Source organism: Haplochromis burtoni, unplaced genomic scaffold (assembly GCF_018398535.1).
Source record: "Haplochromis burtoni strain Fernald_Lab_line unplaced genomic scaffold, NCSU_Asbu1 Contig_15, whole genome shotgun sequence".
In the NCBI taxonomy this organism is placed as follows: Eukaryota; Metazoa; Chordata; class Actinopteri; order Cichliformes; family Cichlidae; genus Haplochromis; species Haplochromis burtoni.
In genome coordinates, this window is record NW_024582376.1 from 405,491 (window position 1) to 430,955 (window position 25,465).

A 25,465-nucleotide genomic window follows, 5' to 3' on the forward strand; every position below is an offset into this window, starting at 1 on the left:
TATTCTCTTCTAAAACACTATTGTGTTTTTTTATGTTTATTTCCTTGTCCATTTTATTGTACAGTACTTTGGTCAACACCTGTTGTTTTAAAAGTGCCATATAAATAAATTTGAACTTGAACTACATACACCAGAAAATGAGGAAAAGCATAGGCTGACTTTAAAATTATGGATTCATTTACTTGTACTTGCAAAGCAAAGAGTCCTTCTTAAAATACAAGATATACATCTGTCACAATGTTTCAGTTTCAGTGCGAGGAGCTGCAGGATGTAATCTGGCATGTAAGATAGAGACTCACCATTTTAGTGCACAATTTAAGCAGCCAAATCATGCATAGACCATCAATTCCAAGAGTCTTGCAGGGTTAGAGCAGGTGGCATAATGAGCTGCTATTGATGTGACTTTCTTATGTTCGGTTACCTTCTTTCGTAACAATGGCACAAGAATTCCCACAGTTACCAAAGTATTTTTACATAACTAACTGAGTATGTGTTCTCTACTCTGTCTAAAAACAACTTTCTTCCACTCATGGAGGTCATGTTTAATGTAAATTAAATACAAACTATACCATATTAACATATTATAAAGCATACTCTGACCAGTATAGCCAATATAACTCAATTTTGAATCATTAATAAATCGTTGATAATTAAGCAAGCAGAATATCTGTCCTGGTCTGTAATTCATTGGTGCACCATTGTTTTGAACCTAGTTCCAAGTTAAACTGCCATTAATCTGATCGGTCTTTGCCTTGTGCCTTGCCTTTATTTTTTTTTCAATACCACTTTTAGACTGGTTACCCAAGTATTTAGTATTTCCACTCTTCTGTGAAATGTATTGAGTAGTTAGGTTTCATACTGACACACTGTTGACAGTAAATGTGAAGCAGCCGAGGTTCCTTCCTTATATTTGCATGTGACCTAACAGCCTGTCACTTTGTTCTTTAGGAAACAAAAAAGGTAAAGGATCGTTCGAGGTACTTCTTACCAAAAACGATTTGTTTCTAAGGCAGGAACACAGTCACATCTTCTGGTGAAGGACTGTATTAGAATTGGTAGATTAATATAATCCAGCACTAGCATAGTACTGGATTATTATAGCACAGAGTACTATGCATTTCTTTATATCTTGCTTCCAATGAGCTAGAAATTTCCTTTTTCATTTTTTATGTGCGCGTGCGTGTGTGCATTTTATCAAAACACTGCACACCTTGGCAAGGTGTAGACTGTTGCGCAGTGTGGTTTTTTGTTGTTGTTCGTTTTTTAAAAGAGGAAATTGGACAAATGTGAAGTGCAAAAGAAGCAGTGATCATAAAGCAGATGAACAGCATGTGAAATTCATGTCCTTAAGAAATAGTAAGAAATCCAGCAAAGACCTGACACAGGAGCTGAGAGCTGCATTTAGGCTTTTAGTTTACTGAAACCTCATCAGAAATGGTCTCGGTGTAAGGGTGATTGTACAATAGATACAACAGTGAATGCCTCTGGAGAATGGCTCTCAAGTAGTTTGGGTACAGACTTCAGACAGTGGTTTTGAGGATCTCATGAAAACTGATGGAACTATAAATACAGAAGCGTATCGTTAAATTTTAATCCATTATCCAATACCATCCGAGTTACCATAGAGAGATATTCACTCTCTATGGCCAATTTTGACTCACTAGTTAACATTGGAGGGAGCAGGCTGGAGTGCCTTGACAGAATCCACAGAGAGAACAGGGGAGAGACTCCGCACAGAAAGGTCCCGGCCAACTTGTACATACCAACCCAGGACCCTGTTTCTGTGAGGCAACAGAGCTAGACAGTGACAGGCAAACAAAACAATGATAAAATGCAATTATTCAGGTCAGTCTGTATACTGATTTTCTTCTTATTTACTATAACCAACTATTTTCAGCTCTCTATTATGTGCACATTAGAACTTTAATAATAATGTAAGGTCAGAGTAAGTTTCACGATGCTGTGTTGTAAAGAGACCCAGCCCAAACCTTCCTAAGAAAGGAAATAGATCATATCTGTTAGTGGTGTAAACTCAGTGTTTCTAGGTGCAACTGAAGCAAATTCTTTCAAATCATTCCTGCATCAAAGAAATATCTTGTTGGGATCACAATATTTATGACAAAGGAAAACTACAACTACAATCAGCATTCTCTCTTCACTTTCCAAAAATAATGTTGGGTTTTTGTTTTGTTTTTTTGCATTTTGGCTTCATTCTGAGACGTGACAGATTATTGACAGAAGCGTGTTTTTTTTTCTTTTGGACTTTTATGCCAAGGGAACACGGTGTCCCTCTGTTCACAGAGCAATAACATATCATTATGGCTTGGAGGAAAACCCATTACTGTGATCTACTGGGACACACAACCAGAGCTGACAAACAATGAAGGTTCAAAAGAAAAGAAAATATCCAGTGCGTGGCAGCAGTTTGCCCATAGAACGAGATAAAAGAAAGGGCCAAAACAGTCAAATAACCTCTTGTTAAAAGTTAATGTTAAAGCTTGAAGCAGATGGGTTACAGCAGTAGAAGAACACCATGACCACAGTGTACCCATGTTCTGATGGCTGCTTCCAGAACGATAACAACAAGCTGAAATCATCTTAAACCAGTTTCTTGGACATTACAATGAGTTCATTGTACTTAAATGGCCTCCACAGAAATGAGATTTTCATTTAATAGAGCACCTTTGGGATGTAGTGAAGCAGGAGATTCACATCGATGTACAACGACTGTGTGGTGTAATCATTTCAACTGGAGCAAAATCTCTGAGGATTCCACATCTTGTTGAATCAACATAAAGATGAAACAAAGAATAACGGCTGTTCTGAAAGCAAAATCAGAACGGTCTGTAGTGTGGCTGTAGCTCAGAAGATATGAAGTGTGTGAATGTCAGATAGAAAGCAGTTACATAGAAAGTGGTTGCCTAAATGGGTGTGAATGAGGCAATTGTATAAAGCCCTTTTTGTGATCAGGTAAACTAGAAAAGCGCTATATAAGAACCAGTCCAATGTGGGATGAAACGCTAGAGTACTAGAAGGGTATCCCTAATAAAGTTCCAGTAGCGATAGATATTACCATCCAACTAAAAATGAATAAGGGATTTCTTGTGGTCGTTAGAATCGTTTTCAGGCTGTGTACCAAAAACGTCTTTAAGTTTGAAGGACTTATAATTTTTTTTCTATTTCTTTTCAAAAACTGTTGTTGGTATTAAAGTAAGTTTATAACACAAAAAGACTGATTGTTCATTGGGCGCAACATTTTCTAATTATGTTTGCACAGCCAAAAACTGCTGTGTTGTTAGATTTGGCTAATTGAGTAACAGTGCATCAGCCATCTTGGTTGTGCCTGTTTTTATCTGACATTTGTCAGCATAATCATGTTCTTTGGAAAAAAGGCTAATCCACACAGGAAATTGACAAAGATTTCATGCAGTTTGCAACAGTACAAACTGATCTAACATGAATGGAAACACAAGTGGGAGGATTGGTGGACAATTGAGCAAGAGGAAAGATGTATCAGAATGTGATTTTAGATGCCTGACAGTTTCCTCATCTCTCAGTTTCCTCATCTCTCAGCTTCAGTATCTGGGATACACAGAAACAACTCTGAATAAGAGTGAAGAGCCAAGTTGTGAATAATGATCCAATCCAATCCAATTTTATTTATAAAGCACTTTAAAATACCCAGCACAGGAACAAAGTGCTGTACAGAAAGTTAAAACAATAGAATAACAGAAAACAGCAAAAATAAATAAATAAAACACATAATACATAAAATTAAAACAGCCCTATATTAAAACAAAAACAAGATAAAACAGCATCGAATCACCTAAAAACAACTGAAATAAAAATAAAAACCAACATCTCACGTGGTGTCAAAGGCCAGGGTAAAGAGGTGGGTTTTCAAGAGTGACTTAAAAACAGATAACGAACTGGCCTGTCTAATCTCTAAAGGAAGCTCGTGCCACAGTTTTGGAGCTGCTACAGCAAAAGCACGATCTCCTCTAAGTTTACGCCCAGCCCTGGGTACATTCAGGAGCAGCTGATCAGCTGACCCCATATGGAAAAGATATATATAAATCTTATAAAGTTTTTATCTGTCTTGTATGAAACTTGTATGAAGAGTGAAAACACATATAAGATCCCTTGAAAAATTATATAATGAAACTTGTATGTTTTGTATACTTACTAAAAAAATATATGAAAGTAATGAGAAAGTGGCCACTTTCATGAGTAAATCATATATTTTTTACTATTTCTTTTCCATATGGGACCTGAGAGAGCGGGTGGGTGTGTCAGGCTGTAGCAGCTCAGAGAGATAAGATGGGGCTAGGCCATGGAGAGCTTTAAAAGCATTTTAAGAAGAAAGAATTTTAAAATGAATCCTAAAAGAAATGGGCAGCCAGTGAAGTGAAGCTAAAACAAGGGAAATGTGCTCAAACTTTCGAGTGCCAGTTAAAAGATGAGCTGTGGCATTTTGCAACCTCTGTAGATGACTAATATATGATGTGCTTTCCCCAATATAGAGTGCATTACAGTAATCCAGCTGAGTGCTAACAAAGGCCATGGAGCACACTCTCAAAGTGCCGTGAAAGAATTGGCTTTATTTTTGCCAGCTGCCTGAGGTGAAAGAAGCTAGATTTTACCACTGCTTGATTATTAAACTTCAGATCACAGTCCACTTTGACCCCCAGGTTTGTGACAGTTGGCTTAACATACTGGGCCAGGGAATCTACATACAGATTGGGGGTCTCAGTGGGGCTACCAAAAACCATCACTTCTGTCTTTTTATCATTGAATTTTAAAAAGTTAACAGACATCTAAGCCTTAATGTCATCGAGACCCTGAAGTAATGGCTGTGTAAGGTATCTGCCTTTTTTCTTTAGAGGGACATAGATCTGACAGTCATCAGCATAAAAGTGGAAAGCAATGCTGTGCTTTCTCAGTACAGAACCAAGAGGAAGCAGATATAAAGAGAAGAGGAGGGGGCCTAGAACTGAGCCCTGTGGGACACCACACAAAAGGGGAGCGGAGGACAACACATAGTCACCGAGACTGACACAAAAAGTTTGCCCCGCCAAGTAGGACCTGAACCACTCCAGTGCTGTGCCCCTAATGCCCACCCAGTCCTCCAAACGAGAGAATAAAATGGCACAATCCACAGTATCAAGCACAAGAACCACAGTCCCCAACATCAGTCGCTAAAAATTTGTCATTAAAAACTTTTAAAAGGGCTGATTCAGTGCTATGAAATGGTTTAAAACCAGATTGGAAAACCTCTAACACATTTGTGTTAGATGATCTTCTAACCAGATGAAAGAAAAAGTAAATTAGTCAATGAAACACATGTTTTCTAAGACTTCTCTTTATTCTTGGATCTGTATGATGTCAGAGGGCAGATATCCTTAATTTGGTCATGTTACCTTCTATTGAAACCTACTATTTCTAAAGTGCAGCCAGTCAAAAGAAAGCCAGCTTAAAGGGAAAAATGGATTATGAGGGAGAGAAGCTGAAACAGTTTGTTTCAGACAGCTTGATAAACTGATGGGGCTGCACCAAAGCCCAGTATAAGATTAAAAAAAGGGGGGAACAGTGTGTGCATACAAAAATGTATGTCTATAGAACGACAGATATAGTTAAGAATGGTTGGCTGACCAAGGCAATATACTCTGATGTGTTTGCATGTCCCAAGGGATCCATGCCGTGTGATTGTTCACACGGGATGGGGTGTGCCCAACCACCTATCTCAGGAACATCTCCAACACTGAGGGAGATTTAGCCTGTCTGACCCCTCTGTCTGACCTCTGAATGGTCTTCCACAAACCCCCACAAACCTCCTGTCTGCTGGCGTCTGAATATAAGCCCCTGAGCAAGATTCTTTCAGGTCTGGTTTATAAAAAAGCCGTGGGAGATAGTTATGTCACATGTACACAAACCTCTGTAAGATTGCAATATTAGCCAAACAATACAGTAAAGCTATCTGAATAGTCCAAGCTAAATCCAAATGGGTGTAGTCTAAGACAGATGTAAAACACGGCTCCGCACGTCATGACCTGTAAACTCACAATAACTCTGGGCGTGCCACATAACTGATGTTCTACCTATGAAACAAAAAGACAAAATAAACATGGTAAACATGTCCAGCTTAGCATCTGCATGTTAGCACTGTCTACAAGCTAACATTAGCATGTAGCTCAAAGCTTGGTGGTGGATTACTAAAGTCTTGCTATCATGCCCTTAGACCTTTTCTTTTTTTTGGACTGCACCCTACTCATTTACCAAATTTTCTTTTTTTTCTCGGGGGGCAGCTTTTCAAATCAAGCAAAAATACATTTTGTGAGGCAAGACAAGGAAATCATGTTAGTGGTAGCAGGAGCAGTTTTATTAACCCTCATGGCAGTGATTTTCATCCAGTCTACTACTGCAGCTAATAGCTCAGGCCAAGAGGCATTATCGGCTACAGTAAGGGGATTAGGCTGCCATGTTGGTTCACACACACTGAGGGGGGAGAAGGGGTAAGGAAAAGCACGAAGGGGTGGGTGAATTGCTGGTGGATCTGGAGATTGGGATTGTAGAGATTAAGAGATTTTCTTTTTCATTCATGTTTTTACATTTTACGTGCTCACACCACACAGTGAACTGCCAGCGTAAACAAGCATGGAGTGACCTCCAGCTGTGTTTTAATTTAGAGCACAATCTTTTTAATAGTGCTGACTACTGAATTTATATTAAACTGACTCTACATTTGCCATCACGAATTTACAGCCCCTCCTTTTCAATTTTGTAGGATTAAGATAGCGTTGCTCTTTATGAGAAATGTATCTCTGTGGATATACTGAAGGGTTATGAAAGAAACAGTCAAGGATACGAAAATATTCAATTTATTAGCGTTCAGGAGGAGAGGAGCTGACGAGTCTCTACCATACCTTACCCATAGACTGTGCATAAAAGACGGCGCTAGCTTCTGGGTCTAAAAAATTATGCCAGTGTTGAAGCCCCTTGAAACTTGGTTTCAAAAAGAGGTCAATTTGTATAGAAGTTTTATTAGAACGTTAACATCTTGACCTGTAACCTTAGGCCTTCCTTGATGAAATTATGCCTTAATCATCAGTTTCAGTTGTCAGTGATTAGAACATGATGCTTATTTTGTATATAATGGCCCCCATTAGCGTCAGAAAGAGTAATAAGGCAGGCCCATCCCACAGATAATGATTTGGGATGGGCCTACTTTGTGACTCACCTAATGTGTTAGTTCTTGTCTCAGTCCGATTAACCTCTCACTGGTCACATTAGGTTTCAGAACACGAGTTACAATGAGACTTCACTAATCAGTGAGAGATGTCACCATGGCTATGTCCATCTTTTATTGCCTATGTGTTTACCAGATGCAATCCAGTCAAAGAGAACAAAACAGATTTCCAGGCTAATGTAATCAACACACCTAGCAGCCTTAGTCTTTCTGACTCTATTGAACATCTTCCTTGCCACTAGCATTTTCCCATGAGTAGATGGCATCATTATCACTGTGGAAGCACTGCTGCTATTGCCCTGGGGTTAGGCAGGTCTCCAAGCAAAGGTCTTCTTTTTACTTTGTTCGTGCATTGCTAATTACGTTGATTAAATCTACTGGGCTTGCACTGTCGTCAGTGTTTTTGTCTGCGAAGTATTTGAACAGTCTGTTTTTCAAGGCCGTGTGAAGGACACATACCTAGTCAAACAAGGCAGCAATCAAACCCTTGAGAAGGGAACAATAAACAAGGTGGTCACACCTCCAACTTCCTTTCATATCTAGTGTAAACTTGCTTACAGGTCTGAGTGACCTCTGCTCTGGTGCAGAGCAGGTTGAGCCAGCATGTAAACAGGACTATTAATATACACATCTTGCTTACATAATGCACTTATATATAGATAGAGAGCTTTCATACAGCACACATACATACGTGTATGTCCAACAGCTGTACATTTTGCATTGTGTTGTCTAGTTTTATGTTCCCATGTTTTCTGAGTAAACTATGTGGCAACAACCTCGACAAAACTGTGATTAGATAATCACTTATTACAATATTGTGCAGAACTATTTTCCTCTGACGCAGTTAACCCTGATCTTCAAATTGATTTCAGTATTTGAACTGATCCGTATTACTACTGGTGAACAGTCATTGTCACTTAAAGACTTAAATGACTAAACTGCATTAGGTAAATCAGTTTAATATGTGACATGAATCTAAATTGCAGCCGGTTTGACCCCTTTGGTTTCTTTTTCCCAGACAGAGTATATATATATATATATATATATATATATATATATATAGATCCCGGGAACAACATCGGAGATCTCTGTCCAGAAGAGCGCAGTCCTGGGAACAGCTAAGATACTGCGCAGGACCCTCAAGCTCCCAGGCCTCTGGTAGAGGACCCGAGCTTGAAGGATAAACCGCCCGCAGGGGCGTGCTGGGTGTTTTTTTTTTAATATATATATATATGTGTGTGTGTGTGTGTGTGTGTGTGTGTGTGTTTGTGTGTGTGTGTGTGTGTGTGTGTGTGTGTGTGTGTGTGTGTGTGTGTGTGTGTGTGTGTGTGTGTGTGTGTGTGTGTGTGTGTGTGTATGTATATATATAAGAACTGAATAGCTGAATCCTTTGATTTTGGGACAAGGTTAACAAGTTTTTTAGGCCTGTGTGAGATTTAGTGCCTTTCTATATGCAGTCTATATGCAGACATTTAAAATTAAAGTTCACCAATGATGCTAAATAACAACCCAAATAAATGTGTAGTGGTGAGATTTTCTTCTAGAAGTACAATGCATTTGCCATTCTTTATTCTTATGTGAGATTATAAACATATTTTTACCATTACACTAATATAAAAACACTCCACTTAAAATACTCCACATGGTCAGTGGAGGCGGTCTTGGGTTTCCAGAGTGTATGCTGCACATAGCGAGTGCAGAGAGCAGATATATGTGTAATAATGAAAAGAAGATGGAGAAAGCGGGATTAGAAAACAGATCAGTCACACAGCTGTTTATTCTTTAGGCCCATGTCATTATCTACACAAAAGAGCTAGTGAACAAGCATGGAGTAGGAGGTAGAAAACGAGACACGGAGAGAGGGTGGGCTGGTGAAAGAGAAAATTCTGAACGCTGTGCCATACAGTATCATATGACTTCTAAAGCAAGACTGTGCAAAGGAGCTGGGAAAGGGAGGCGTTACAAGAAGGGAGTGTTGATCTCAGCAAATCAGACCTCTCACTTGTTCAGTCTGGTTTGTACTGCCCAGACCTGGATGTTCCCTGCAACTGTCCTGTGGGAAGATTGGATTCTGCCTATGTTTTTAGTCTACAGGTTGGCTGCCCTTCTAGGACCTCGTATCTCATCCAGCTCTCTAACTTGAACCCCACTGTGACATTCTGACCAATGGTTAGAGAGACTCTGTCCCCTAAATGGAGTGCTGCAGAGGAAAATCATCTATTTATACTTGTTCTTTTTAAAAATATAAGACACAACAGACCTATTAAAGCCCTGATTTTTTTTAAATGTACATAAGAAAGAAATTTGCTTATAATGGTTACATTTTAATAAGCTGTACAAGGTCAGAAATATTCTATGACATCAACCTCCAGTCAGGACATTCTAACTGGCTGATCTAAATGACTTTGTATAACCTTATGTGTCTCTAAATGAATTAACTTGACTTATTCATTTACAGACTTAGCCTTGTTTATGTATGAGAAGAATGTTCCTTCAGAGCTTTCCTGCTCATGATGTCCGGCACAGGAAAAATGATACGGGAGCTTGACTTGATCTGCTGTTTTCTGTGCCTTATTCTGATATGTGTGAGGTCTGATCCCTGGGGGTGACCTTTAGTGCAGCCATCTGTAAGGGTAAGCATTGTGTAAATAGTCTTAATGTGTCTTCATTTCTCTTTTTTCTTGTTTGAAAACATCAGAATTGTCTCTAATGAGTTCTCAGAATGATTAAAGAGTGAAAAGACTACAAGCTGTCTTTGTTGCAGTAGAGCAGTGGTTCTCAAACTTTTCACAGTGAGTACCACCTCATAAAATATATGGCTCTTGAAGTACCACCCTTATGAGTAGTACAGTAGTATTTCTTATTTGAATGTTATTTATTTTAACTGTCATAAACAGGATGTAACGAGTGATAATAATAACAACTGTACTGGCATCCAGGCGACAGTTCCCGACTCACCGACGGCATCTCCCACACCTCCACCGATTCTCCCGGGGGCCTTCGACTCATCGATGGTGGCTGGGATCAGAGCACGGCGGCACCACGGAAAAGGGCTGTGTTTTTACCATCAGTGTGACAGTGCCGTGCCACCTTTGCAGTTTTAAGGCCCAGGGAAACGAGCCCGCCAGTGCTCTGTAGCGGCGATAAGGAAAGGCTGCTCTTCATAGAGGACTCACGCTCGGGGAGCCGTTTTCTGGTTGACTCCGGTTCCCAGAAGAGCCTCGGGAACTCTCGTGTCATCTTTGCATACTTCCATGATAGTATATAGTATAGTAGTATATTATTTAATCTTAAAAAAATTGGAGATTTCCCGCGTACCACCAGAGAGAGCCCAAGTACTACTAGTGGTGCGCGTACCACAGTTTGAGAACCACTGCAGTAGAGGAGCACTGCTGCGGTGGCAAAAACAGCTGCACTGTTCTCTGTGCGATATTGATTGATCTCAGCTCAATGTGGGTCATTTATTTAAATACTCATGGTGAAACAAACTTAAATGGGCACATTTAAGTTTGTTTTGTCAGGTGAATAAGGTGTCTTATTCACCTGACAAAAAATTTGTCAGGTGAATACTATGTACGCACATGACCTATGTAGTATAATTTGTTCTTGAACATTGGCTAAAAGGAATGCTTGTGACTGTGGGTGTGAACAAACAACTATGACCTTCCTCAGGTAACTCAGTGCACCTAAAGCCAACTGACAGACGCAGGGAGAGAGACAGGGCATGCAGATAGATTAGATTACCAATCTGTGAAGAGAGACAGTGCCAGAAAGCGTGCTACTGTATTCTTATCAGACGATAAAAAAGCACGCAAGTTTGAAGAAGCACAGGTTGTCCAAAGGTATTAATGTAAGCAATGGTTAACAAGAACTTGCACTAGCACAGTGTTGAAATCTCCTTGTTGGCTGCCACAATCTACAGTTTTAAAAATACATCATCAATTAACTCAGCAAAACCTGTCAGACTCAGCTAAAATACCTCACTTGCTAACAGCAATTCAAAGTCTGCTTATTCTTCAAAACAAGTCTTAGTTTATCCTGAGACTAAGGCAGGCAAAAGGGGAAAAGAGCCCAGGGAAGAGGAGTACATGGTTAAACACTTAAAGCTAAAACACATGGAGTAAGACAACAGCTTTCCAACACATGGTGCATTTAAGTACAGCCCATGTGTGGATGCACACACTGTGTGGGTAATTAACTCAGAATGTAGCTTTATCTTATATAGAGGAACAACAAAATACAAGCACGGCTATGTAATGAAATGCAGATGTGATGAAAGAGCACCTTGGCCATTCAGCTTTGTAAAAAAAGGAAAGGTTAAAAGGAAAATCTGGTGCAGCGTTTTTTTTTTTACAGGTGACAGAAAGTCAGACATAGTTTACTCACTGAGGACAAACTTGATCTCTGAAACTACTAATGTTAAAAGAAAGTGATTGGACTTCTACTGTTAGAAATATTTGTTGTCCCTTTAACATCAAAGATAAGCAACTTTTCATCAATGCATCTGTGAGGACCAAAGAACTTTTAAATCATAAAAATCCCTCAGAAATTCTCGTTGGTCTGTTCTCACATTCATTTTGCAGCAGCGACAACAAATGTCTGCAGTGACCAGCTGTCCACAGAACCCCGATCACGGTGAAAGTAGAAAAGCAGCAGATTTTAATCAAACACCTTTAAATCAAAAATTCTTTATTGATAAACCAGTTAATGTTAAAAGGTTAAATTATTTAACAGCACAACATTTCCAAAATTACATCAAGATAATAATATTTTTATGAAAGATTATTTTTGTCCCTCAGGAAATGTCATAGACTAACTGTTGGTCTAGAGCTTGACACCACAAAAGGCTAAAAAAGGAAAAAGACGAGTTCTTTATTTGATGTTAAAGAGCTGATGAGCTCTTTGAGTTCTCTTTTCATTCGTAATGACTAACTGGGTCCCTTTGTCTATGTTTTGTCCTGCTACCTTTTCTTTTCTTTTTCCTTTCCCCTCACCCCCCTACCGTTCACAGCAGATGGCTGCCCCCCTCGAGCCTGGTTCTGCCGTAGGCTTCTTCCTGTAAAAGCAAGCACTTTCCCACTGTTGCGACGTGTTTGCTCACAGGAGTTGCTTGATTGCTGAGGTTTTCTCCAAAATATAATATGGTCTTTACCTTACAGTATAAAGTCGAGGCACTTTAATGACTGTCATTGTGATTTGGCAATATCGAAATAAATCCTCTCTTATGCTGAATCCATTCAACCATTCATTCATTTTCTTCAACTTATCCAACCATCCAAAGCAGAGAGGTAGGATACACCCTGAACCGTTCACCGATCTACCGCAAGGCTTTTGTCCCAAATGCTTTTCAAGTATATCAGTTAGGATTAAATGTTAAGCAGTACACTCTTGTTGAACAATTGAAAGTATTTCACATTCAAATGGAAGTTCATTTGTCATACATGGAGGATGGCTCTAGGCACGGCATGTGAGTCTGACTGCGCAGCGCAAATCTGTAAATAAGTTCGGGAGGCCCCTTCTGATCACAGAAGGCTTTAAGAGATCAGATAGGCTTTAGGGGGCCCTCTCATCACTTTTGGGCTGCAGGGACAGTAGTGACAGCGAATCTACACATGGCACATGCATAAGGAGCTTTTTTGTAATGAAGTTTGCTTTGCAATACTGTGAGGCTGGGCTTTGTGAAAGCAGTGCTTTGAGCCAAAATCTAATGTAGAACATGCACGCTGTTGAAAGTGTACAATCCTGAGGGTGACGGTTGAAATAATGTTTCACTAAAAACCACAACTTCAGTTTTCTTTGACATTTGCGTATAAAATGCACACTTCACTTTTTTTTCTCACATAATACTAAATGTAGAACTGTTCAGGAGTCAGGATCAAAGTGCCATTTCAAGAGTGTTTTGTATCGCTGAGCACACACAGTGTATGATTGAACAGCACACCTCACTTATCACAAAGCAAGAAGCGTAAATGTTTGCTTCATAAACATTATGTTCTAGCAAACAGAGTTCGAGCATAATGGCCTAATGGCATGGCTTTCCCCATCTCACTCTCTTCTTGGTTTGTTTTTTCAAGTTTACCATAGTTTGCATGAGTATTATTCCTCAGCCTCTTTGAATATTCAGTCATGAAATTTCCCCTCAAGGGGTCTTAGTGGGGAAAAAAAGATATTATTTCCAGACTTTTCCTCTGTCCAACATTCCTTCTAGATAAACATCCTGGAATATATTTTCATCATGACTCTGCACCTTATCATAACTCAGTACCGCAGTACAGCACCATGAGTCAGCACTTTGTCGAGTATTTAGTTTGTGGACAACTACTCTTAATTTTGTATTTTTTTATTTATCTTGTTTGAAAAACAGCGTGGAATAAGTGGAAGTGTTTTCATACTTCACCCTGATCCTGCTCGATGACCGCAGCAGACCAGGATAAAAGATAGGGCATTGCTGCACTGGCACATTCAGGTGGAGGGGTATCAAGTTTCCTTTCAGCCTTTCTCATTTCTTTTCTCCCAGTCTCTCACTTGCTCTTCTCACGATACTTGAGACAGCAACGTTTTGTTGTTCACGTCCCCATTTCATAGGTCACATGAATTGCCCCCGTTTGTGCGCCGTGTCCTTATTCATGCTTGATTATCAAGCATCAAACTGTAGAAAAAGAGGGAACTAAACCTCCGGCCAGATGCCACGTGATGATAAATGCTAATGTTTACAGCTGAGGTGGTGCTGAATTTGCCATGTTTACTGCCTTGGTTTAACGTGTCAGTGTTAAAGACATTTAGATTCAGCTGAGGTTTTCTGGACATATCATAACATATTTCTTCCAATTTCTTTTAAAAAATGAATAAAACCTCATCTCCAAGTTAAGTCAGTTACAACTACAAAAACATAAGGGCAAAGTAAACACTCTTGGGCTCAGTGAATATAAAAAAAAAACACTTAGTGCAATTTTAAAATGCCAAAGGAAGCCTTATCCTTATCACAAGGCTGACCGAGATCCATAAAAAAACCCTCTCCAACAAATATTTACTAACTTAAGTGCTGCCTAATAAAAGTCTTATATAAGACTTATAACAACGAGCCAAGGACATCGGTGTTATTGAACCTGTTCGAAGAACAGTACAACTTTACTGACACACAGATGTACGACAAAATGCTACATCCACCCACCAAATTTCGGTCTTCTTTGAAGACTTTCTCTACTTTCTTTATGCGGTCAGAGCGTAGTGAGTCAGTTAAAAACTCCAACCTTCACATTTAACTAAAGTTGAACTAATAACTCTCACCCATACATGTGTTATCATAACATTGCTGTTGTTTTTGCTCTGAAATATGTGCATTTAGAAGTCAGACACTTAAGTTTTAATATATTAAATAACAGCAGAAACTCATCTTCACAGCGTGTGCATTGTGTGTTATTATAGATGGGGCCTTCTCAGCTCTTGTGCGCTAGCTGGCTTAGCCATTGAAGTTGTCCTTTCTCACAGGGTAATGCACTTTTCACAGAATCACGGTGATTCCTTCAATCATTCACACAGTCAGGGTGAACGAAGCCTAAGCTTTAGATAACAAACTTGGCTTGTAGAGCACAGCTTCCTGCCAGTCTGAGATCTGGTCCTGTGGGCATTATTTGGTGTTAAAGGTGTTTTTCCCACAAATTTCAGCCAGTGGGAGTCTTTAAAAAAAGCACTTGAATTGTAGTTTGACTGTAAGCTATCCTCAGTATGTCCTGAACACTGACACATAAATTATAAGCAATCGGACTGTAGGCCTCTGTGGCCCAGACAATGAGTGTGTCTCTTATTACATCTTTGTGCACACCTAGCCAATGATTGGAAGTCAGGATACTAACATTTCATGGATGTTTTAAGCCTTTATTTTCATCTGAAAGTTGCTTTCTTACTCAACACTGTATTACTCACTTTCATTCTTAACTGCTGTCAACACATTTCCAAGAAAAACACACGGCCCGCTGCTTCACAGTCATTCACTCATCACTACAACCGGGTGAGAAACAGTTAGCAAAGAACATACTGCTCCTCAGTGGCCATTCTTTGCCATCCAGACACACCAGATGTCAGATTAATGTTATTACTGCACTTGTCGTTCCACGTGCGTTACCCTTTCATGATCTAAGAGGTTTCTTCTTCGTTGATTTGTGACTTGGGGAGAAAGCAAATAAACCCGCAGAGGAGGGAGGGCACATCAAAGCCCCAGTGGCTTCCTCCACAGTTGTAGAGACGAACCCTGGTGGCTTCCTCCACAGCTGTAGAGACGAACCCTGGTGGCTTCCTCCACAGCTGTAGAGACGAACCCTGTACCTCTCCTCCGCTAATGTGCCCTAGTTCAACTGCTGTTCTAATGAAAAGAGGTAATCTGGGAAGGGATTAAAGATGACAGATATTCCAGTGGATCTGCATCATTTTTAAATGTGCCACACCCTTATTTAAGAGCCCCAATACAAAGTAAATGTAAATAGTTGTATTCACTGAAAGTTGGAGACTTAAAACTGTATCGTCACATGTGGTTGCCACTTTCAGCCCTCAATGGAAGTGTTGTGATGTCACTGCATGATGCAATATATGTTGCTTGTTTCAATCTAGTGAACACCACACATCATAAAAGCATCTCATTATATAATATGAAAGTGCTGTTAATATCTACAGACTTTCTCTGTGCTGTAACTGATGTTAAATTAACCAACTTTCCCTTTTTTAAAAGGTAAAAGGTCTAAAACGACTCCTTACAGAAACACTTGTTTTTTTCCCAATCATCCAGCCAGAGGCTCATTCATAAGGCCCTTACCATATTCTTTATTCTTTCTTTCTTTTATTAATGTCATGGAACATGTCCCTGTTAAAACATGCCAAAATCTACGTCAATATAAAAAAGCAAGAACATTTTCTTTGTTGATGTGTGACTTGATGAATGCAGTAGCAGGCTCCACACCCTGTACCTCTCGTCAACTCATGTGATCTAGTTGTTTAACTGATGAAAGGTAGTAATCTAGGAAGAGATTAGAGCTGGCAAATATTCCTGTAGCACTGCATCATTTTGAGTGTACCACACCTTTAATTAAGAAACCCATTATAAAGTTAATTTAGACCTTTTTTATTTATTTGATAAAAGTTGGACAGTTTTCAAAGACTTTTCAACGTCTTTTGCACGTAGCTGTAACTTTCAGTTCAGGTGGTTAGGGGAAATTTTTATGCTGTCTTGCTTTTAACAATGCGTGACGCAACGATCGCCTCTTGTTACAGGGAAGACATCAAGCATAAAAGGCGTTGCTGTTGCATCAGCGACTTTTTTTTAATATGTTTCCATCTAAAAACGCTGTTTTTTATAATGAATGGTGCAGTCTTGGTCAGACACGCCCAGATTACTAAGAGGTGGGCGTGGAATACTTCCCGGTAGATAAGAACCCACGCGGTCCTCAAGCAACATTCACTAATCGCAGGAGGAAATTTGTATGCTGTTGCCTTAATTTTAGAAAGGTCTCCTGCCACGTTGCTGCTAGTTTTCAGACACGTTTTCCTTCGTTAAGTTTTAGGGGAAGTTTAAACGCGCGTCATGGCCTCGACGGTAGACATGATAGAGAGCAGGAATGAATCCAACGGTGAGGCTCACCTCGACGAGCCCATGCCCAACGGGCTGGACAGCCCCAAGAAGAGCACCCCGGAGACGTTGTCTCAGCGCGTGCTGAGGATCGTCAAGGCCAACCTGCTGGTGATTCTCACCGTGGCCGGGGTTATCGTTGGTGTTTTTATTGGACTTGGTGTGCGTAATGTAACACTAACGAGAACCCAGGTGATTTACATCGGCTTCCCAGGTGAGATTCTCATCCGGTTGCTGAAGATGATCATCATTCCTCTGGTGGTCTGCAGCCTGGTGTCCGGAGCGGCCAGCATCGACCCCAAAGCCCTGGGCAAACTCGGCGGCTTGGCTATGCTCTTTTTCCTGATCACCACCTTGATTGCGTCCTCGATTGGGGTCGTGATGGCTTTCATCATATCGCCGGGGTCTGTGTCCGTCAACAAGCCGGCCTACTTGGAAGAAGACGTGCCTGCGCATAAAGAAATTATAGACTCCTTCTTAGATTTGATAAGGTAAGCGAAACCCTAACTCTTGCTCACACACAGTCAGTCTACATACTCTCAAAAAAGTCGTTAAACCTTCACATGTAATTAGTCCTGTATGTAATGACGCGCGTAGGACGCTCCAAAGATCTAATAATAGTAGCCAAGTTACACAGAGTAACCTGTTGTACGTGTAGCAGTACTTGTAAGAACCAGATCGGGCACATGTCTTCTTAGTTGTCCACTACAGCCGGACAATGCAGTGCTGTAATGCCAACAAACGGTTGCATCAGCTCTGTCCTCGCTGAGGGTTAACTCCCCGGCACAGTCCTGTTGTCCCTTCTCGGGCGCTTTATAAAAAAATGAAAAGATTTTATTTTGTGTTAGTGTTTTTTTTTTTTTTCCAGGACCACTAAACCCATACACTGACTTATTTGGTAATATTCCACGTCTTGTCCAGTGTGACGTTTTCACGTGGAATCAGAAGACGTGCGTGAAACTTGTCCCTAATCGCAACTGTGGTTCAAACACTTCCTGCTAAGGGCTCACTTGTACTACTGCTACACGTGTTTTTATCTTTAGTCTGACTCGCTTTACGCTTACGCTCACAGGTTTTCTGTTCGCAACTTTTGTCAATGTTTACTTTGAAACACATAACACGGAACATGGCGCAATGCCGTTTAAACTTGTTGAACTTGTTAAGTAAAAATGACTTCCGTCTGTAGGTGCCCATGCGCCCCCACCCGCCCGACATTTTTATTTTTATTTTTTTAAATCAATGCGTCATGTTCACAGGGCATTCATGAAGCATGTGTCACCTCTATGGTGTGGGAGAGGGGACACCCGGAAGCATCTATGACCATTGTACACAATTGCGTCAGAAGAAAATGTTCCACGTCATCTAAATAACTATTACATGTTCCTATTGATGTTGGTCCACTGTGCACGCTTCCCCTGTACCTGCTGTGTTTTGGTCTGACACTAATTGGAGGTGAGGGCTTTTCATACATGTCAACAGCAATTCAGTGAAGCTTAGTTTTTCTATTTTTTTGGAATATCTTTTTTTATTCTAAAGACATAACTACACAGCATGATGCAACAGCATAGTCTGAAATAAAGTACAGTGTCAGTGTTTCCCACCACAGAGGTTAAAAACGTGTTTAGAGTGTAAACAAGAAGACTTTGGGTTTACTGTTTGGATCTGTAATCTGAACCACGAATCACCTTAAGCTTATTTGGTTTGCCTCAAGTAGACGAGATGGAACACAGACAGTATTAACACACCTGTAAGAGTCTGTTTACATCCAGTCTTAATAATGCTTGCAACTATTGCATCATTATTCCTGGTTAGTTTGACTGGTCTGTTCATGGTTTGCTCAGTCTGGCGCTCGGTGAATCATGGACTTGTGCGCTATGAAAACCAGAATATTCCACTCGCCACCCACCCCTTGCATCATGACTTAGCCTTGGCAACACATCCATAAAACAGTCCTTGTGCCCTGATGGAGATTAACATTTTTACCTGACGTTGATTAGCACGTTACATAACGTGGGGTGGGAGGTAAAGACAAGAGATGATAAATATGAAACAAGGGTAATGTTTGTCTTGTCTTGTATTGGACACATGCCACCGTTCCACATTATCCCAATAGAAGACCCATGCCTCTCATTAGCGCGAGCCTGGTCAGCCGGTGTCCTGGTTACCTTTGACAACAAAGGCAGCGTGGAACTTACTGGGTGGAACTGACTGAAGAGCTGTTCATTAAAGCGCAATAATGGCCTGGTCATTGTTTGCAGACGCACACTCATACGAAACAGAGCAGGGGAAAAAAAGACAACACACCACCCACACACCACTCCTACACATCCTTGTTGATATATCTTATCAGTTGCATTTTTTTTTTTTCCTTTTGACATACAAAACCTGTGGGTGATGGCTATCATTCCGCGAAGCTAGAACATGTTTTTGTTTTTTTGTTTTTTCTTAGCAAACTTAGTTATATGAAGATCTTCTATCTTTGTCATCCTGTCCTTAGCTGTCAGGAGCTCAACAGGCCTTTGAGATGCTGGGATTCATTCCCATTCTTTAGAACCATAATCTATTTTTCAGCTTAAGTGTTTCATCCGTTTGTCCACCTTATTAAGCACCCGAAGTTTCTGTTGTTGGGTTTGATACTAAACGTGTACCATTTTCCCAAAGCAGCTGAGGGATGGTGTAACAGGATGGTGTCAAAACGTCAGAAGATCTGAGCACAAACAATTGTCCGTTTGACGTAGGAGACCCACCCGCCTAATAGGCATGTGATGGCCCATTGTTTTCATACCAACATTCCAGTTAAACAATAAAATCAAGTTTATTTACATTCAAGTCGCAAGTTCACCTCAGAGGGAACAGTTTCGAATGAGCATGGCATCCACATGTAGACTTGATTAGGCTAAGGCGGAAAAAACGAAACATTGTGTTCTTTTTGTTTTAAATTGAATTAGCGCTGCGGTTTGTACCTGTGCCAAGAATAAGTAACCACAGCGGAGAACAAGGAAGTGGAAGTGTACGAGTGAGCCACGCTTGTACTCGGGATTGCCATCTCTGTGCAAATGTAGTGTACGTGTACATATAGTCAGGAGTCCTGCCTCCCATTAATACTATACAAGGATGTGATGGCATGTGAATTCTAACAATGCTTGAAGTCTGGATTCTCTTTAGATTCTACACACAGATTATTATGATGATCACTTTTGTGCTGATGAAACATTAAATACTTAAGCCTCTTTCCTCTCGTCATCTTACTACACTCAGACTATGCCAATCCATTTGAATATCCAAATTAGGGGTGGGGGAAAAAATCGATACTGTGTAGTATCGTGATATTTTGTTTGCTAATAATATATCGATACAGGGACAGCAGAAATCGATATTTTGTTACAAAAAGGTTTTTGTGCTCTGACTTCAGAGCATGTTGATCCTTTTTCTGAGCAAGAATCCTGACATTCCTTCACTGTCCAAATGTGTTTAACTTTTTTTTGGCAGCAATAAACATGACAGTTTACTTATTTTAATTTAAGACATGTTTTATTTTAATTAAGTTTAAAACTTTTTTATTTAATGTAAAATTATATTTTGTTTTAATTTACTTTCAAATTCTTCAGTTGCTGAATGGGCTGCATAGTTTTCATAAATTGCATAGTTCAGAATAGCTATAATTGTACCAGATGGTTGCATTCAGTTAAGTTGGACTAGACTGTAATACAAACCGTTCAGATTGTCAACAATATAACTGACTGAAATGAGAGAAAGACTGAGTGTGAGACTTTGATATTAGATAAAATGAATATTGATAAAGTTTACCTTTATGTACAGAATCTGAATATCGCAAAATATTTTAAAAATTGCAATAATATCGTATCGTGCGTTAAGTATTGTGATAATATCGTATGGTGGGATGTATGGTGATTCCCACCTCTAATCCAAATGGTGTGAAAGCTTAGCAGTCGCTTAGTCCCTTTTCACGGCTGTTTGTGACTCAGCCGGTTTTCTAGTTCTGCCACGTCATGCAGTCACATGATCCTTAAGCTTGAAGCACTGCAGCGCCAGTGGAAGGGACTGAATGACCGGAAAGCGGTTGAGGAGTTAATGCCTTATTACTCTAGATCTGTTGCAGACAGCTGAGCACAGGGGTAACAGGTGCACTTTGGGTTTTTCGTGTGTTCTTGGGAAATTTAATACACAGCTGTACCTACTCTGTGGAAGCCAGTGTGTATGCATGCACTCGTTAGCAGGTGATGGATAAGGTCACAGCAACACGGTGGGGGAAAAACCGAGATTAACAGTTAAATTCTCTGAGCTGTTTTTTACATGGCAAGCCTCGGATTCCTCTCTGTTTGAGCTGTCATTGATCATTTGAAGAGATAGCATTTGTGCTTTCAATGTCACAGGATCAGTAGCAATATTGCTCTATAGTTAGCTGAAACTCAGTAATGAGTCAAAGCAGGTCAGCCTGTAGTTTTTAAATTAAATTTCCAAGCAGCACGTGTGACATTACTCAGTGTTACTATTCTGTGCTTTTTAAAAAATAAGTAAAATGTATTTTGAGAACAAACCCAAACAACCAAACCTGTTTTCTGCACTTTAGTTCCCAAACCTGTCATTTCTCTGCTCTCTATCACAGCCAGTAATCCACTTCACACTGAGCACAAGGATTTGAATGTGTTGTATTTTTTTAATTTTTTTTTATCCACAGAAACATCTTTCCCTCCAACCTCGTGTCTGCTGCTTTTCAGTCTGTAAGTATTGGATTTGAATTTTTTGGGTTGTTGTTTTTTTTTGTTGTTTTTTGTTGTTTTTTTGTTGTTGTTTTTTTTACACATAGTCATTCCACTAAATTGTGTAACAGAACTATGACGATAAGCTGATTATGTGCTAATTAGTCTACTAAACTAGCAATTTCTTGCCTCCTGTACAGTATGCGACCTCCTATAAGCTGATGAAAAAGAATGGCACAGATGGAATCCCCAATATCACGGTGGAGAATGTGAGCAGAGTGATTGGTTGGAAAATGAACTATAAATACACTCCAAAACTACCTGACTGTATTCTTAAACTGAGGGCTGAATGTGTTTTCTTACTCAGTTTTTTGTTTTTAACATGTGTGCTTTTCAGGTGCCTTTTGGAACAGACCAGGATGGCATGAATATTCTTGGTCTCGTAGTGTTTGCCATCGTGTTTGGGGTGGCTTTGCGGAAGCTGGGAGAGGAAGGAGAGATCCTGATCAAGTTCTTTAACGCCTTCAACGAGGCCACCATGGTGCTGGTGTCCTGGATCATGTGGTAAGGACACCTGGATGCTTTTTGGGTTGGGGAAGGAATAAAAGAACAGAGAATGTTCACGTGTGAAGAGCAAAATATTCAACTACAGCAAAGTGTTTTTTAAAGAGGACCACGCTGCTGTTTTGAACCTGCTATTTGAATGAATAGAAGCGTCTGCATCCTGCAACTACTATGCATGTGCAGTTGCATAACATTCTGGCTTTATTAAAGGCTTGATTCGCAGTGTCGACAAGATCCCCGTCTCTCCTAACATTAGAGCACTCAACAATATCTTTGCTAGTTATTTTTATGGATGCAGTACACCAAGACAAAATATTAAAAAAGTTTTGCTACATTTTTGGCTGGAGTTGTGTATTTAATGGACAGATATGAGAGGAATATTGTTGTTGTTTTTTTTTTATCTTTAAGTGTGCTCTGTATCAGAAACTTAAACTACATCACTGTCTCGTCTCTTCCCTTGCAGGTATGCCCCAATCGGTATCATGTTCCTTGTAGCTGGGAAGATTGTGGAAATGGATGATGTTGCAAGCCTGTTTACCAGTTTGGGAAAATATATAGCCTGCTGCCTCATTGGACATGCTATCCATGGAGCACTTGTGTTGCCAGGCATCTACTTCATCATTACAAGGAAGAACCCTTACACCTTCCTCTGGGGGATATTCACGGCTCTAGCCACAGCCTTTGGAACAAGCTCCAGGTAATAAACGTGACTCTCAGGTTGTTAAATACTGAATGACTTAGATTTCTGTCTTCTAAAGCAACAGTGTATCTATACATCCTTTCTGCACGCTCACGGCCATCGTTTCTTGCTTCTTAGCTCTGCCGCGCTGCCTCTCATGATGAAGTGCGTGGAGGAAAAGAACGGCGTATCCAAGCACATCAGCCGCTTCATCTTGCCCATTGGAGCGACGGTCAACATGGACGGTGCGGCTCTCTTTCAGTGCGTGGCTGCAGTTTTCATTGCACAGCTGAACAACGTTTCCCTTAACTTCATCCAAGTCATTACCATCCTGTAAGTCCCAAAGCCACCAAAACACACCTTCAGTTAGACAGTGACATGTAATACTAAATCACTTGTACCACTGGCTTACTTATCAAACAGTTACCTAATAATAGAGGTGATTTCAGTGGCTTTTATAATCATGACAATAGATTTGTGTCTAACTGCTACTGTCCATGCTTTTTGTAATTTAGTGTTACAGCTACAGCATCCAGCGTTGGAGCAGCGGGAATTCCTGCAGGCGGTGTTCTGACTTTAGCTATTATCCTGGAGGCAGTAGGACTCCCCACCAGCGACATCTCTCTTATCCTGGCTGTTGACTGGCTTGTGTGAGTATACAAACTTTGGACGATGTTGACCGTGATGCCCTAGATTTACAATAATGTAGGGCACACAGCTGGCTGTAAATACCCTGAGATTAAAATGGCGTGCCATCTGTTTTGTCTTCCTTCAGTGATCGTACCTGCACGGTGCTCAATGTGGAGGGTGACGCTTTCGGCGCGGGGATCTTGCAGTTCTTTGTGGACAGAGATGCCAAACGAAACGGAGCAGAGCTGAGCGAGGTCCGGCTGGAGGCCGCCCCCGAGAGCTCGCCGCTCATTAGTAAACGAAGCGATGCTCAGAAATCAGGGTCTGGTGAAAAAGAGTCAAGTATGTAATGTGACTGATGACATTTTCAAGGACTCCTGGCTCAGTTCTGATACTTGTTTGATATTGTGGGGGGAGAAAAAGAAAACTGAGCATCAAGCCCCTCATTTCCGTTGTCTGCTCTGAAGAAAAGAGTATAGAGAGAGACTAGACAATGTCTCTGATTTCAACACTTTTCTGGAGGGGTAGCTGAAAACACACATGGGGCGCATTTAGAAACCTTTTCAATATTTTTTTTTTTTTCTTTTTTATATTTATTGTGGGTGAGATTGTATTGTACACTAGACTGGCTGCTTTAACTCTAGTCTGATGTTGCATGTTGTCTCATGTGTGTGTGTGTGTGTGTTGTGTGTGTGTGTGTGTGAGTGTGTGTGTGTGTGTGTGTGTGTGTGTGTGTGTGTGTGTGTGTGTGTGTGTGTGTGTGTGTGTGTGCTTTACTAGAGAGTAAAAAATCTGATTGGTGAGTAAGTTTGTCATGTGACCAGTGCATCCACCCACAAAAGCTGGACCAATGAACTTCAACACATAATAGGCGGAGCTTAAGTTACATGAATGCACTGGTCTGTCACTAACGTTTTGCCCCATTTCATTTGTATTATTGAACCTGCGTCTTAGTAAATTACCGGCAAACACTCCACGGGACAACGGAGAAAGCCTCTGACTTTATAAGTAGAGGACCTCCATACTGTTCACTGTACCCACTGTGTAATTATTGGAAGTTGTCAACTTTAAACATGTTTTGGCTACTTTCATGCAGAATTCATCCAGTGATGTTTTAAACTGCAAGTACTTCGTATTTGAGTTTAAGTGCATTCTTTATACTCTGCATGGAAGTAGCAGGGTTTTGTTTTTTGTTTTTGTTTTTTTTGTTTTGGTGGAAGCATCCGTTAGTCTTTTAGTGTGTTTACGGTTATTATGTGAAATGACCTTCTCACCGTGAGGGGATGAAAAGGCAATAAATCTGTCCTAGAGCCTCAGTTCGTCTTCTGAAACACACCAAATGAAAACACGTCCTCAGTAATCACCCAAAGTTGAATGAAGGCCTCTTTGCTCATGGACCTGCAATATGTAATAAAATGGGCGCATGTGGAGAAAAATGCTGCGATCACCAACACATCCTCAGGTTTTGACTTTGGCTACAAGACTTTCCTCTGCGTGCGCCTTAAAATACTCCAGGACCAAAAGTTAAATAGACTCTGCAACAGAATTCTAGTCACACTCTTTGGTCTGCTTTGCTCTTGTGCAGGTACAAGTGGTTTAACACACACTATGCAACAGTGACTGTTTGATGTTATATGTCATATATGAGCAACTAACTTCCTTACACTACAAGGATGTCTCTATTTTATGAGAATGAGAGGTGTACACACCTAAATAACTTTGGTAAAGGGAGAATCTCATAATCTGTCTTGGCTATCATGGGTGTAAATGTGGAGTAATAGCTGGGTGGCCTCCACCCAACCAAGAATTTCTGGTAGGCATTTGTAAATTTATTTCTTTAAGCTCCAAAGACATTTGTAGTATTTAATTTTGTAAATGCTAGTAATTCCAAACATTATTTTTCCAGATTCAACTTTTGGCAAGTTGTTGGATTTGGATATTTTTAATTTATCGGTCTCTTCTATTTGGTGTGAGCTACAGTTTTAAATATATTTTATGAGATGCTTCTT

At 40.3% G+C, this 25,465-nt stretch overlaps 1 protein-coding gene across 1 annotated transcript; it reads left to right on the plus strand.

The window, feature by feature from the left end:
• The first annotated feature begins 16,673 nt into the window (after positions 1-16,673).
• On the plus strand, positions 16,674-23,986 carry slc1a5 (solute carrier family 1 member 5). The gene is made up of 8 exons (XM_005915782.3): positions 16,674-17,353; positions 21,562-21,604; positions 21,784-21,852; positions 21,981-22,147; positions 22,611-22,844; positions 22,965-23,159; positions 23,342-23,476; positions 23,602-23,986. Exons 1-8 carry the CDS (start codon positions 16,818-16,820, stop codon positions 23,804-23,806), a joined length of 1,584 nt encoding a protein of 527 aa, XP_005915844.1. The 5' UTR covers positions 16,674-16,817; the 3' UTR covers positions 23,807-23,986.
• Positions 23,987-25,465: the final 1,479 nt, after the last annotated feature.

Excerpts from the sequence above, each read along its gene's own strand:
- slc1a5 (XM_005915782.3), top strand. The coding sequence starts at position 16,818 with ATGGCCTCGACGGTAGACATGATAGAGAGCAGGAATGAATCCAACGGT. Across the intron at positions 17,354-21,561 it reads TCCTTCTTAGATTTGATAAG|AAACATCTTTCCCTCCAACC; the intron begins GTAAGCGAAACC and ends TTTTATCCACAG. Across the intron at positions 21,605-21,783 it reads TGTCTGCTGCTTTTCAGTCT|TATGCGACCTCCTATAAGCT; the intron begins GTAAGTATTGGA and ends CCTCCTGTACAG.